This window comes from Tyto alba, unplaced genomic scaffold (assembly GCF_018691265.1).
Source record: "Tyto alba isolate M040663 unplaced genomic scaffold, T.alba_DEE_v4.0 Super-Scaffold_11, whole genome shotgun sequence".
NCBI lineage: Eukaryota > Metazoa > Chordata > Aves > Strigiformes > Tytonidae > Tyto > Tyto alba.
The window spans coordinates 8,865,679-8,880,112 of NW_024881273.1; the positions used below are offsets into that span (position 1 = coordinate 8,865,679).

Consider the following 14,434-nt stretch of genomic DNA (forward strand, 5'->3'; position numbering starts at 1 on the left):
GGTGATAAGGGAGGAAGGAGCTGCAGGCAGGGGAGGCTGCACTTGTTCTCTTGTCACTGGGCAGCGTTTGAACCCTCTGGGGGGGGATATGGATATGGGCCCAAGCCCCAGAGGAGGGGGTGGTCGGTTGCCTCAGCTGAGGATCTGCCCCACAGCCAGTAATGAGTGGGTTTTGAGCAGCTCTGGCCAGAGGCTTTTGGCAGTGTGGGGGCCATATACCCTCTCCCTGCTGCACTTCTGATTTGTAGACGTGGCCAAGACTTTACTTGCATGGCCCTTTCAACCCCCTCCTTACTGCTCCTCTTCGTGCACCCCCTCAGCTGCGCTCCAGCCGAGGATGGTGTTGAGGAAGGGGTACAGCAGGGTGCTGTGGGGTGCTGGAGGGTGCCTAAAGCCTTCCGGGAAGTGGAGCCCTCACTTTGCCCATCAGTTCACAGCGCAGAGAACCAGTGTGAGAGTGGGGTTCATACAGGCCGGGAGGAAGGGTGCATGTGCTGTTGATGGGCAGCTTAAATACATGGGTTAGATATGGCAAGCAGATGTCTGTTGCCTTGGGACTGTCTCTCCTCCTGTAACCTGTGTCCTGTACTTGAGAATGACTATAAGCAGAGCAAAGAGTAATGAATTACGACCTGGACGATTTTTTGTATGTACTGCTTTGCTCCCTCTACACATTGGGTAGCCTGGCAGGCACAAACGAAGGGCTGGGCTGGGCTGCTTTTTGCTTTTTCCCTCCAGGGCTGTGGCCCTGCGGAGATGCTGAAGTACTTTCATTCCAGTCTCCTGCCCCAGTTAGACCCCCAGGGGTGAGGCTGGTACCCCTTCGATGCTCATTTCCACCCCTCCCACACAGATCCAGGTCTTAAAACAATATCCACTCTGGAGCGTACTGCCAGGACAGAAGAAATATTAATACCATTGCTAAAGCTGAAGTGGCCCAAAGATGTCATGTGGGCAGCTGGTAAATACAGACATGCTTTCAGGTGCGGACATTTCAATTGCTAAAAGGGGAGGCAGTGGGGGGAAGCGATGCAAGGGAATGTTAGGGAAGTTCAGTCATGCTTCTCTGATAGGGCATCCAGTGACAGCAATAGCTAAAATCACACCTTTCGCCAATTGAGGTCACAGAGGGCATTGCAGAATGGGTTCAAGACTCCTCTAATGAACACATGAAGGCATGTACACAACAGACTCCAAGGCCAGAGTTTAATCTGTATTTAAATATATTTAAATGGCGACTCAGTCCCTCTCCTCCATGTGGGTAGGGACAGGACTAATGCAGGCAGTGAATGTTAGCCCAGCCTGAGCTAGCCTCTGGGAACGGCCCATGCTGGGAAGAACACGGAGAGGAACACGCAAAGCACCGTTTTTACTCAGGATGCCTCAGAATGGTGCTTTGAGAGGGCAAACCAGGCTCTCCCAGCAAGGACGCACCAGTTGAGAACTTCACAGGTCCCAAATCTGGGCTCTGCCCAGCAGGACTTGCTGAACAGAGCAAGATTACCTCCCTCTTCTCAGGAGTGATGGAAAACACACCGCTGCTGCCTTTGTTGCTCTCTGAATAGGCACCGGTATGTAAATACCTGATTTAAAAGCAACTTCTTGGAAGTACTGATTTCAAAACATTTTCTTATCACCGTTATGCCAAAAGGTAACACTTACAGACTCATCAGAAAACTTCTGCCTTCTGGGTGCTTTAGGCTGTTAGTGCTGGAAGCCCTGGGACCAAGCCACCTCCAGCAGCTGAGATTCACCCAGCTGCTAAATTGTGTCCACTTTCCCCAAGATCCTGCACCAACCTCTTTCCTATTCTTTTTATTCCTTTTTTCTTGATTGCCACAGCTTTTAACAGAGCTGTCCTCAATTATGCAATGTTTCTCTCTGTGCTCGCAGCAGTGCAGGGAGGTCCAGGCTGGCGGATTATTGACTTTGCCCTCTACATGACCTTGAAGCTAGGGAAGGTTAGAGCTACTGGCAGATGGGCTCTTCATCTGCAAATCATGCTTTGCTGTCATTTGTCCCAATTCTCAGCCTGAGCTGCGATGGCAAAGAACAACTTGTTAAGGAATTGCTTCTTTCCCACCATGTTCAATTGCTCTCGGTCTCAGGCAGTTCATATTGATTGACTGCACCTACTCAAGATGTTTTGCAAAAGGCACTCAGTGAAATCCATTCTGGATTTTTTTCAGTGTTTTTTACTGCCTGAACTACACATGTGATATAGCCAGGTGAAGGTTTAACTCTCAGAGGGTTAGGGTAAGGGCTGTCATGGAAGTGGAATTTCCATTTTCTCAGAAGTTCTGATTTTCAGCAGGGTACAAAAATGGAAAATTGTGAGTTTTCCCACAAAATTAAATTTGTGTTTTTTCATTTGGGTAGGTGGAAACATTTTTACATTTTGGTTTTGTTTTGGGAGGTCAATCAGATTATATAAATAGAAGAAATTTCAAAATGAAAAGGTACTCTGAGAAACAACAGTGAGCCCAAACTGACATGTTTTTAAACTGTTGTGAGCAATTTAACTTTTATTTGAAATAATTACTTCCAACCCCTCCAAAACATAGCAAAAATCACTGCTTCCATGCAAAATGTCTGCTCCAAGATTACAGCCCCATTGCAATACTAAACCAGAAACCCTGCTATGACAATCTCTGTTCCATAGATTCACTATGCTACTTCATTAATTTACATAAACTACCTACAAAATAGCATTTCCCAAAGGACAAATGCTCTTACAGAAAAGTTTCAACTTGCTCCTGTCAAGTATCAGTCAGTCCAGAGAAACCAGCTGCTTTTTCTTGTTTTGTTGATTTTTTAACTGACACTGGAAGTCTGTGCTAATACTTGGGGAGGCCAAGGGAGCATTCACGCAGTGCTGTTCCTGCAGCCAGCCAGATTCAGGCGGGCATCAATGCAAATGGATCTAGTTTTCAGCTTTCACATAATGTCTCTGCTACAGTGTGGAGACCACAAATGCAATCATGCTAATGAGGCTTTGCTCCATTCAGAGCCCTTGCTGCAAACCACATCTTGGTGATGATGCCAGCACATCCGGATGGCCTGCCTGTGAGACATCACCCTCTGCAATGCAAGACGGGAGCTTCATCTGTACCGGCATTTTGCATGGGTCAAATTAAGCACGTAGTGAAACCAGGGTACACCCCCATTACAAATGAAATGAAATAGCTTGGATGCAATAGCCCTTTGGAGCTTCATCTCCATCTGTTTTTATGACCTGGGTAAAATGGATGCTTTAATAACTGGAACATGTTCAGCTATTTATATGAGAGTTGAATGCAGACCTGCACGGATGTTTGGTTGGCTGCTCATTTATTCACTGAAACGAGTAAATAATATCAAAGCTACCTGCTGCACAGTGAACACTTTCAAACAACAATGCATGCCAACATGTTTGCAGATATGAGAACATTCAGAGTTTTCCTTTGGAAATTCGCTTCCTGTAACAAAGGCAAATAGGTGTGTGTTTCTGTTTGAATCACAGTATTTTCCCCATTTATAGTATTGGGGAAAGTTGTTTTGAGTCCTCCAAAAACAAATCTACTTTTCTCTGCTGGGTAAACTGGTGAAAATATAATTGTTCACACAGCCTTTTCCCTCCTAGACTCGTAAACCATGAAGTGTGGCAGACAGGCAGTGCCAGGGTGGGTGAAGGACCCCCCCGGGCTGTGCAGGGGGAGGGCTGGGAGCTGCTCACCCAGCGGAGCCCATGCCAGTGTGGATGGACATTTACAGCACGGGGATGTTCCGGGAACCCAAGTCCCCTCAAGGGTGTTCATGTCACCAGCCAGCCTGTCCTCCCGAGCCTCCTTGTGCCACGTAGCAAAAAAAGATAAAATCCTGGTTCTGTTGCGGAAGGTCTCAGCAATAAAAGAAATCAACTTGTGTCTTCAAAACACCAACTACTGCTGAGACCAAGTGAAACCTCTAAATGCACGGAGGGAAGCAGGAGTGATAGTGACTGTGGGGCTTGCAGAGGATGAACATCTTCCAAACTCCCTTGTTTCCTGAATGCCCCAGCCTCTGGTTTCTGTCTCACTGCACCATCTCACTCTCACTTCCAGAAGCCGTGATGGTTTTAGTGCTTTCTCTTGGGCAGTAGGAAACCGTGGGGCAACTCATGTGTCCATCTCTGCTGTAGACACTCTGAACAGGAAAGGAAGAACAAGTGACTGGTTTCTTTTTAAATTGTACAGGTGGGATCCTCCTCTCAGCGTCACCCCAGCTCTCCTCCTAAAGTTGCTTTGATATTCAACACTCACTTTTTAAACAATACTGTCCTAACCCCTTATTATAATGCCCTGCCCAGAACCACTTGCAGGCTTTCTGAAACTCATTATTATAATTACAATCAAGAATCACAGGACTCTGAGCTTTGTGCCAGGAATACATATACACTGAGTTGTTTGTAGAGAAGCCACAGAGAGAAAGAGTGAGGGAGAAATGCAGCTTCAGTGCTATTCAGGAGCAGGAACACCCACCCCATTTAATTTTTCCTCTTTCGTTTTCCAGTGTAACTTGTAGCTGCTGAAATCGGGCTAATATCTGCTTTGACCTCCGTGCTCCCCCTTGGCCTCAATCCCGGGAAGCCCGAGCTGTGCCCTGGTTTACTGCACCCCCTGCCCAGCTCGAGCAGCCCCTGCCCCTGGGTGAGGAGGCAGGTCTGCTGGCAGGATGCGGCGCTCAGGACCCGTCCATCACCCCTGAGGTAAGGACCACTGCACGCTGGAAATCCCTGCGGCGGTACTCAGCAGATGCAAAACAAACTCACTGGGCCAGCGAACGCAACATCGAGCTTAGTTTTATTAAAGCTTCATCTCATGAGTCACAAAAAACCTTAGAGAGGGCTGTGGGGCTTTTTGGTAGTGTTATCCCAATATACTGCTGACACAGCACACAGAGAGGGAACTGTGATTCAGCTTTTGCCAGCACAAGCCCTGGAACTAGCTCTCCTTCTTTTTCAGATAGTTAAATCTGATGTTGATCTCACTTATCACTGGCCTCCACAGAGATGTCGCTGACTGGTGCTTAGAAAAGTGAGATGGATCAGGCCCTTTCTTCTGAATAAATATCAGATCTGATTCACCACTCAATTGCTTCTGTTTTACATCTGTAGAACGTCATTGATTATAGAGGGATTTGCAAGTTTAAAACTAGAGTAATTCAGTGATTAATCCCAACCAAAGCCTTTCGTAAATAGAGAGCAATACTCCAGCACTATTCAATATTCAACACATCAATGGAGTGCTCTGTAATATGATTCAATGGCATTTAAACTTTCCTTCCCTTTACTCAGGGCAGTGCTGGGATACATTTAGTTTAGCTAACCCAGACTTTTCTCCTCTCTCTCTTCTCCCAGCAAAATGTCAGGCATGTTCTCAGTGAAACAAAGGCAAAACTCTCCTGTCCAGTGACTGTCCTGTTCAACGTAGCAGCTGAACCCTGGGGAAGGCTGACCACACATGTTGAGATGCCCACCAGGACCAGAGCCTGCTGCAGCACAATAGGGGGAAGGAAGAGGGACTCTCAGCCTCATTACTAGGTCTGAACATATCTGAAGTCCATTTCAACCCATGGGCTGGAGGCTCCTACTCACCTTCCAACAGGAATTAAGGCTGGTCGAGAGAGTGGAAAAGCTTATTCTAGAAATGGCTAGCTGTAAACATCAAAACACTTTGCTCAGGCTTAATCTTGTTCATACAGGGCAGTCCCACACAGTAAATCTAGAAACATTGGATGAGGAGAAGCAGTTGGAGCAAAGAAATACCTTGATTTTAAAGGTGTTAAATCCTATTTCTACAGCTTCTTTTGGTCCCACTGATTTTTGGATCCCATAAGAAAACCTCAAATCACTCTCTCAAACGCTATTTAATCTGGATATAAATAAGAGTTCCAGGTGATGGAAATATTTGAGGGGTTCAATATCTGGTCTTGGTCTAAAGAAAACTGAAATAAACATGTTGGGGAAATTTCCCACCAACAGCCACCTCCCGGCAAATTGATGACATAACTGCTCAGCTTCACTGAGCAGCTGCCACATGGTCTGTGGCTGTAGAGCACCCCATTTCTCTCTGTAGGGTTTTTCCCTCGAGTCATGGTGCCTAAAGAGCCAAGACTTTCAGGATTCGAATCTTGGTCCTGCTTCCTATCACTTTTAGAGACAAAAATCCTGTACCTTTCCTCTCCCCCGGCAATCCTGCAGGCCACTCAAAGCAACAGACCCTGAAGTTCCACTGCATAAAAGGCCCCAGGACCCAAATCCAGTTTCAGAGGCAAACAAATGACAGTAAGAGCAGTCTCATCTATTCACCAGCCCCACCAGACCTGCATGGATTGCTAGACCAGCTTTGGTTGACAGCTACACACAAACATGGAGCTCAGGCATGTGCAGTTCTTCTAGCTGTTGTCACTCCTTAGCTTGCAAGTTCCCTTGAGAAAGGTTGACCAGCAAAGCAGGTTATTTCTGTTGTACTTTTAGAGTGCTTCCATCCACTTCCTCCAATTCTGAACAGCCACAGAAGAACCAATTTCTGAGCACCAGCTATCAGCCAAGGCCAGGATGGGAGGCAGGAGAGAAGTAATCTCTCTTTTTCTTCACATAATCTTTACCTCCTCATGATTCCATTTTTCTGCCTTCTAGCAGGACTCCAGTCAGTTGCCTCCAGAAGATGTGCCTGCTTATTTCCTTATTTTTCCACTCCAGATAGGTGTTCCTTCTCAGGTATCGGGACAGCCCCAGCCTCTGCCTCAGCAAGGCCTTATTCACTTCTTCTAGAACAATCATGATGATTCCAGACTTTCCTTCAACAAGCTGCCAGGACTGGGCAATGTCAAACTCAAAGCTACACCACTTACTTTCCAGAAAGTCGGTGGAGATGACTGCGATGACATTTCTGCTACTGAGAAAACCTTCTTGGATGATATTGGTGACAATGGGTACCCCTGGTAAGAAATCCCTGTAGTAAAGACAAAGCTGGAAGGGAGGTGTTCCTCCTTCTAAGGGTTCCACCAGTTCTTTTATCACCCATTCTTGGTCTTTGCTGGAGTGGATAACAAATGCATCATAGGTGTCCCCTCTTTCTGCAGAGTGTTTACAGCCACTGAGCAGCACCAATGAGTAGTATAGCTGGAAGTAGTACTTGTAAATCAGGAAGAGGAACACCACTGCAGCGAGCAACATGATCACTGAAGATGTCACTGTGCTTGCCTTAACTTGGCAGGAGGACAGATAGAAACTTGACAGGTTCGTGTTCTTCATGTATTCAGGCGTGTGGCATATCATCAACTCCTTGTTCTGTAACAGCTCCTGCTTCTCCTTGATCCATTTCAAAAAGTTCAGGTTTACACAAGAGCATTCAAACAGGTTTTGAGAGATGTCTAACAGGACCAGACTATCAGGCAGGATTTCCAGGGCTGAGTCCAACAGAACACTCAGCTGGTTGTTGCTGAAATCCAGGGATGTGAGGGCTTGGAGTGGCTTGTAGACTACAGGATCAAAGATCAGCAGCTTATTGTTGCTGATGTTTAGCTGTTTTAGTTCAGAGAGGGCATCAAATGTACTTTGACCCACCTGTACTAATTTGCAACTTGAAATATCCAAGGTGTGGAGATGACTTAGGTTTTTGAAGTTGTTAGCCAATTTATTGTTCTCAAAGGAGTTGCCTGCCATCTTGAGCACTTGCAAAGAGTTCAAGCCACAAAATGTACACTGGGATTTAACATGAGTTCTGGTATAGGAAATATCAAGGTAAATGAGTTTTTGAAGTGATAGAAAGACAGGGTAGGAGCCAGGACCAAACAACTTTGTGTGCTGAAGGTCCAAATATAACAAATTCTTTATATCAGTGAAATCTCCAGTCATGCTGATGTCAGAATTGAAGCTTAGGTTCAAGTGTTTCAAATTTGGACACTTGTGAAACTGAGGGGAACAGCAGCTAGTGAAGGAGAGCCGATTCTCACTCAAATCTACGACCTCCAAGTTACTTAGACTCTTAAATTTCTGCCGAAAGCTGTTGAGGTGTTTGCTCCTGATAATGCGAAGCACTCTCAGCTCCTTGAAAAGAGACAGCTTCACGGCAGGCACTTCCTTAAACTTGCATTTCTTGCATTCCAGCTGTTTCACTTGAGAGAACATAGGAACCTCTGACACCTCTTCAAGTTGGAGGTCCACCAACCGAATACTGGAGACGTTGCCTATGCAGTTAAAAAGAGTGTCTGTATTATTCTCAAAATTCCTGAAACAGATTAAGACAAATTCTTGCATTTGTACCTGACACAATCCACTCAAGAGTCCACTCTGAAAGTCTTCCAGTCTCTGACTGTTGCTGAATTCTCCAACTATTAGTCTGTTGACATGTAAACCAGTCAGGCCTTGAAGAGAAGTCTGCATCCCATGGAAGTTCTCAAAAGAGGACCTTAGAACCAGCTCACCAAGGTGAATCTTTGCAAAGGACCCTGGCTGTATGTATTTTATATTATTCAAGGAAAGCACCAGTGTGAGATTGAGCCTGCTCACTTCCCTCAGAGCATCAAGGTCTCCTTTGGAGATATATGTGATCTTGTTAGAGAGAAAGCTCAGGTACCTGAGAGAGGTCAGGTTGCTGAAATACTTGGGAAGCTTCAATGAAGCAATGTTGTTGTGGCCCAAATTAAGCTCCTGCAAGGTATGCAAGTGTCCAATGGGTAGGTCAATCAGAGAAGCTATGCTGGTTTCCACTAGTACTAGTTTTTTCAGAGATGTTAAGCCATAGAAGGCTGCTGTCCCCAGATACTGGAGGGAATTGGCAGTTAAAATTAAGGTGGAAAGTTTATGAAGATCCTTAAAGGAGTTATCTTCTATTGTATGGAGGTGGCACCTGTTTGGCAGGAAAAGAGAACAAATGTGCATGAAACACTGTCCCTTTCATGTGCAGTAACGCTACAGCACTAAGCGCTGGTGCAGTATCCTCAGACTCAACCTCACGGTGGGGGTTGGCTTGGCTTTTCTGTGTTGGGCAGAGCCAGCACTCCTGAATTTACAAAGGGAACCTTTCCACAGCAGGAAACCTTCTCTCACCTCCTCCTCCTTCTCCAAATCTGAAGTTCAGTTGCAAAGCAAGAGACCCTGAGCCACAGTGAAGGTCAAAAATTCACTCAAGCAGCAGGAAAGAAGAATTCTAGCTTTCTGTTTAGGCCAAAGTAACATCGTAATGACCATCACTGATGGCAGAGACAACCAGATACAGCTTGTACCTTACACCTTGTACCCTCAACAGCCTTCAGACCATCACCTCAGCCACATCTGGGCAGTTCCACTGGCACCAGCACGATGCAGAAGTGGCAAAGCTCACAACTCTGTGAGCAGTTTTGCTGATGATATCTGAGAGAGAACAGACCCCAGGCCATGTTGGCTCTAAAGGAGAAAATGAAGAGGGGAAAAAGAAGGTGGCCACCTAAAGATTTTTTTCAAATGGGAAGATTCAGCATTTGAGACCCAAATCCATTCTGCAATAGATTCAAGCAAAATTAGTTTTATAATCCAGCCAGTGCCTTACAGCAAACCTGCTCTGCCACTCAGCCACTTCGGAGCTGTAACTGTGATGTGACTAAGTGACATTTTTCAGTGAAACAATTTACCCAGAGAAACCGTTGTCTCAAGTCAATGGAAATTATACATCAATTCAAATTTGCTAATAAGCCTCCCTCATCTCCTCCCCCAGACATGTGAGGAGAAGGGAAAAGAGAATATGTTGATATTTTAAAACAGCCTTTTAGAAAATTAATGTACCTTCATTTTATTTTTTTTTTAAATTGTGATTAGAAAAACAGCTCACCCAAGATGTTCCACTTCAGAGTTTTTGTAACAGTGAAAAGTCTGACATTTTACTTATTCAGAGAGAAGTAAAACATCCTCCTCCTCCTTCTCACTTCCCAACCTACAAGATCAGACTGACAGACCCAGCTTTACACAGAAGGTGTGCACTCAGTAACTGGACTTGACCATGGGGATGTACAGAGAGACAGAGACAGGGATAAAGTCACAAGAAAAAAAAATTATTAGCCAAGATCAACAGACCCCAAAACAAGCAGCCACAGCAGCCCAGCTGTTGAAGCAAGATTAACCAGTATCCACATAAAAGAGCTCATTACCTTGTAAGATCCAGAAGCTGCAGTTCAGGGACTGTTGAAAAATAATTTGACCCCAGTGAACTCAGATTGCTGAAACTGAGATCCAAGTTCTGGGTGGTATTTGGGACTTCAGCAGGAACTCCAGAGATGTTCAGTCCAACGCATCTGAAAGTTTTGTTAGGGATAACCTGTAACAGTGGTAGATTCAATCACAGTCAACATCTGCTCTTCATGAACTGCCAGAAAATTACACTGTCAGGAAGGCAGAAGCAGAATGACAAACCTTGTAGTTAGTTTCTAAATGAGCTGCCCTGAGTTTTAGGAAATAATCTTATATATTCTAAGCATCTTTCCTACTTCTAATAGAACCAGTCCAACTCCCCAGGAGGAGCTACATTTCTTGCTGACTGAAACAGGTGCAAAACTACAGGACAGTGTTCCTTGAGGCTATGGATGAACCAGCAGCAACCTTTGAGAAAGCCAGCAAAACAAACACACAAGGATGCATTGTGTGTCCGGGACCAGCTCTCAGCTTTGTTACGCTGCAGATAAGCAGGCAGTTCTAGCCTGAGTTATTCTGTAAGTAATAATCGTCAGCAAAAGTTTGTAGAAGGCAGTTAATCAGTGCCAGGTACTTGAGGTACTGGTGAAATCACTCTATAGTACGAATCAGGCAAAAAGACTGTATTTTGCAGAAATTATAGACAAGGCTTGGCTCTCTTCCTGAAGGGAGACATAATCTATTAGATTAACTGTACAGCAGTAACCTCAGAGGCACAGAAGGCCAACAAGAAGAAACAGTTCACACTGCTGGTTCTGGTTCTCAGATGTTTTTGAGGCCAGCATTTACTTCAAATTCTTCAATTACCTTGGTAACAGCCTTGGAAAAAAGATGGGTTTTCATAAGACAACTAACAAATAACAGACTTGATGCACAAATCTCCCAAGCAGAGGGAAAAGTTGCACCAGAGAACCGGACAGATTTTGTGCTCATTGGAGATCACGTACCTCCAAACAGCCTGCCAGCTGTGATGGGACAAGCGCCAGCTGCGGCAGCACCACAAGTGTCCACAGGGAAAGAGGTCCTCTCCTGAGCATCTTCAGGAGGCCAGGTGTGCAGGAGAACACAGCATGGGTACCACTCAAGGACCTGGAGCGAGAAACCTCCTGAAATGCCATGTGTTGTGTTTCACCACTCCTGCTTCTCACTGCATGTCACTGAGAGTTGCAGAGAACAAGGGAAGTGAAAGCAGTAGCTCTCTGGTTTCTAGGCATGCTGTGAATTAATTGTTCTTGCAATTTTTTTTTTTTTTTAAGAAAAGAAAGTAAGCCAGAAAAAAACCACAAGAAAAAAAGGAAGTAACGAAATGTATAGTTTGGACTAGAAATTAAAGAGGAATATGGGTTGTATCAGTGCGTCACTTGAATACTTGACTTGATTGCTTCAGATTAGCTCAGGTCAAGTTGGCAAAAAAAGGGAAACTTTTGTGAAATTCTGAGTCCAATTCCTGGAAGGTCCAATTTCTGGAGGGTCATGCTTCACATCTCATAATTCAAATGCACTGGATAGTGTGAATGACTCTGCCTTTGTACCCCTGCCATGCTCCCAGCTACACCACACTGGCAAGTAGTGGAGAAGTGCTCAGCTGTGGCAGATGTTTTTCTGAGCCAGGTAACAACAGGTTTATCTATGGCTGAGCTCTTATGAACATGCACTGAGGTTTTATCCATCTGGTTGGACCTCAATATCGCAATTATCACAGGAACAAGCTGCACATGGCCAGACACGGGGAGGAAATACTGGAGATGCACAGAGCGGACAGAGCCCAGGACCTTACACCCCTGATCACCCTTGCCATGGGTGGGTGAGGGGGTTGCTGGGGGCAGCAAGCCAGGAGAGGCACAAACACCCCAGCTGGGCTTAGAGCTGCTATCTGCCCTGGTCATGCCTGAATCTGTGTTTGATGCCTTGCTACAGAAGTGACTACTTCTCAATACCATCCTTAATTTACAGAGCAGACACAGCTATTGTTTCTGGAAGAGGCTTTGTAAAACCTCACAGTTGGCAATATTAATTTAAATCAGCTCTGAGCCTTCTAATAAAGCTCCCTGCCTTCATTTACTGTGATAAATGGTAGTGCATTCATGTATCTACTCCTGTCTTTCTGTAGATAACTAAGAAGCGTTACTGGGGATCCAGCCATAGGGTTCCTGGGTGTTGTTATCACCACATAGACAGGGAAGTTGCAAAAATGTGAGACGAGGATGGGATACTAGTCTAGAAGTAGATGGAATAGGGAGTGACTACTCATGAAAATCTGTACAAATTAATATTAAATATAAGCTCCAATATCAGTCCAGTAAGCAATCCACTTATAAAGAAAAGCTTCAAATGTGGTGGGGGTGGGAATTGGACTTCTTTGGCAGGTCAGTAGAGGGCCACTGAGAGATGAGGAAATCCTAAAATAACAGATGATCTCTGTGATGAAAAACATGTGGCAGCACAATAGAAGCTAAAACCGACACCCTGATGTGCAGCCAGATAGTGCCCATTAAGCCAGCAGACAAAAAGTTTGTTGAAATTGGGCAAGTTCTACAAAATCCCTGTTCTAAAAAGCCTCTCGTGATTGCAGGTATTTCCTTTTACAGATGGAATCAAAAGTGAATGGAAACAATTGCTGACTGCTTCTGTGACTGGATTAATGAAATTGGTAGAGCATCATGTGTCTGCAGAGAGGACAAATGAGTGCATCTTTTAGTATTCAATATGCAGAATGAAGCAATCCACATTTAATTTTTATCTAAAGCTGAGATGAGCCTGAAGTATGCTCTAGAAATTACCATTTCAATGGAGACTCACTGAAGATGCTGAAGAGTTTGGGAGCATCAGAAAATCCATCCAACATCCATGCTCAGGGGTCAAGTGGAAAGTACAGATTGAAGGACATTCAAAGAATGTGCTGCTTCTATCACAAGGGACAGTTTCACAATGCACATCGTAAATTGTTCAAGGACAAATCACAGAGAAACTGCAAGGGATGGGGCACAAGCAGAAAACATGCAAGCTAGCAAATCAAACCCAGCCACCAGTTTAGAAAGTCAATGCTGGTTAACTTCATATTCTTCAGCTTGCATACAACAATGTGCAGTGACTGTAGGAAGCCATAATGTCTGTGTAATTGCCTATTTTGGTTCACAAGAAACAAAAGCATTGTTTGGAATCCTTTAAAGTGACAAGAATAACATCTAAAATGAAACATGATTCACTGTGCTGGCAATTTAGTAGTGGGATCATCAAAGATCTTTTAGAAAGGAGGTGTTACAGAAAATCTGTGTGTCTAAAAACACATGCCCAAAACTTAGTTCTCCTGAACATTATTATAATATCAGTAACACAACAACAGACAGCATATACTCAACCTCTGTGATCTCAAGCAAGGTATTACATCACATAAACTGGCCACAATGTAGCTCACCTGACAAAACATCTTGTACTTTCTTATATTAAAAGAAATTAATTTGTGAACTCCAGCCAAAGAGAAAAGCTACCTGAACTCTTGTACAAGACAAGATAGCTGTGAAAACTGAAAGGTCTGACTGTATCCATGATGATTTCAAGGCCACAGGTAACCCAGTATTACATGTCGATCAACAGATATTACCCAGAAGAGGAGGTATGTTTTCCTCACTAGTCATCCTAAGCAGTTCCCAAGTCTATCTGCAAATGGAGGCTGAGGAACACGGTAAGAACTATTTCAAGATTAAACAAACCAGGTCTTATTTTAAGTGAAAGGACCATATGTAACAACTATTTGGTTGTGACTCATGGATCAGATGGGAGAGAGCATTCCTGAGATGCTGGCACTTACACAACACAGTATTTGTGGAGCTAGAGACAGGGAGCACCACAAGAACTTCCAAAAGTACTTGGGAAGCTCAGGCATGTGGCCAGGCTACACCAGCTGACCCAGTATTACTCTCAGATGGGTTGCAGCACTGGCCATATGTGCCTTCCTAACTAGGACAGTGTCAGCTAATAGAACTCAGTTGAGCGATCACCTGTGGTGAATTAAGCTCAAATCACATCATGTTGCAGCTGGGGTCCAGGCTCAGGGTGTGTAACTGGTACTGAGTCCTTGAGGTTCAGCTGACACATTGCCAATCCTCGTGCTCAGCAAGTCAATCACCTGTCCAAGTCTGAAAGGATGCCTGAGTGGATAGGAAAAGCAAAGGAAATTGGGAAAAAAAATGTATATAAATCACAAGGAAAAATGGGGGAAAAAAAAATTCTGAAAATGGATCTAAGATC

The 14,434-nt window shown here is 44.6% G+C and overlaps 1 protein-coding gene across 1 annotated transcript; it reads right to left on the bottom strand.

Moving 5' to 3' along the window:
• Positions 1 to 4,803: 4,803 nt before the first annotated feature.
• TLR4 (toll like receptor 4) lies at positions 4,804 to 11,304 on the bottom strand. The gene is given in 4 exon segments (XM_033012114.2): positions 4,804 to 6,645; positions 6,647 to 8,873; positions 10,147 to 10,313; positions 11,134 to 11,304. Coding segments are annotated over 4 exon segments (2,598 nt in total). The 3' UTR covers positions 4,804 to 6,612.
• Positions 11,305 to 14,434: the final 3,130 nt, after the last annotated feature.